General features: G+C 38.6%; 1 protein-coding gene across 1 annotated transcript; it reads right to left on the reverse strand.

The window, feature by feature from the left end:
• Positions 1-693: 693 nt before the first annotated feature.
• LOC120114508 lies at positions 694-1,395 on the reverse strand. Its single transcript, XM_039135394.1, has 2 exons — positions 1,277-1,395; positions 694-1,159 (listed from the first exon to the last, which is right to left on the reverse strand). The coding sequence occupies exons 1-2, from the start codon at positions 1,393-1,395 to the stop codon at positions 694-696; spliced, it is 585 nt and encodes a 194-aa protein (XP_038991325.1).

Here is a 1,395-nt window from a genome sequence, read left to right on the forward strand (position 1 = left end):
ATCATTCGAAAGCTTTTTGTAGATCAACTTTAATAATCATCCAGCCGATTTCCCCCTCTTCATGTGTATCGAGTGAACCACTTTTTGATTTATGATCACATTTTTGACAATGCTTATTCGTTTTTAAAAAAACTAGAATGTTGTGGACCAATAAGCTTAGGAAGGATATCACGGAGCCTTCGAACAATGATTTTTGTTATGAGTTTGTAAAGAACTGTACAAAGACTAATGGGGAAAAAGCTTGCAAAAGTATCCAGATTGTTGATTTTAAGGATAAGTACAAGAACTATGCTCACAATGAGAGGATCAATTTATCGATGAGGGAAAGCCAATTCAACCATCGTACAAATGGAGTACTTGATAATTGCCCAAATATTTCCTATCAAAAAAAAATAATTGCCCAAATATTTTGAAAAATTTATGCATGCATCCTATCAATACCAGGGGCCTTAAGTGGAGTCATACGGAGTACTTGATTTTTGAATCCAGAGTTGCTCTTCCGATCAAGCACAGTTTCTAATTCCAAAAGCTGTTTTGACTCGAGCTTAATAAGATGGTGAGATCGTCTAGAGGCTAAGGCATCTTTGAATACCACTTAAGCAAGCCATGAGGATTTTTTTTATTATTTGTACCTATATATCCAAAGACATTGTGGTTCAATGACATCATGGGAGAAATCAGTAATGGCTTCTACTATAGGAAGCTATGGTCCCAACTATTCTTGACGAGGCGCTCGAAATCCGGATGCATAGGCCATACAGATAAATATCGGAAGGGAGCACAATAGTTCGATTTAGGAGTAGCATTAAGAGAAAGCAAAAGTGGGCGGTGATTACTCTTCATGCGTATGAGGTTCTCGACTGAAGATAGAGGGAAGGTTTCGAACCAAGCAAAGTTACCCAGGCCACGGTCAAGACAGACTGAACAATATCCACGGAACCAGGTGTATCTCGGAGCATGAAAACCTAAATCTTTCAAGCTACAATCAAATACCATATCTTGAAAAGTAATTTCAGGAGCGGAGGATGGAGCACAACAATTTAGATCATCAGAATATAAGATAGCGTTAAAGTCCCTAATCAATATCCAATGATCAGTGATAGCAGCTGTAGTAGAGCGAAGATAATTCCAACAGAGCTTCCTAGAAGAGGCCCTGGGGCTAAAATAGATAAAAGCAGCCAAGAAAGGTACCATAGCTTGTTGTCATTTATCTGTAATATGATAATGGATGAATTGAAAGTGGCAAAAAAGAATATCAATGTGAATATCATCGTACCAGCAGAGCCAAATGCCACCAGTAAAGCCAATATCCTCAATTCGGAAAGAATGAGACAACCCTGTTGAAATGTCAAAGCAAGCAAATGGGGTGGCATGGGGTGGCTGAATTTGGTCCAT

Source organism: Hibiscus syriacus, unplaced genomic scaffold, assembly GCF_006381635.1.
Source record: "Hibiscus syriacus cultivar Baekdansim isolate YM2019G1 unplaced genomic scaffold, ASM638163v2 tig00110229_pilon, whole genome shotgun sequence".
NCBI classification, from domain to species: Eukaryota; Viridiplantae; Streptophyta; class Magnoliopsida; order Malvales; family Malvaceae; genus Hibiscus; species Hibiscus syriacus.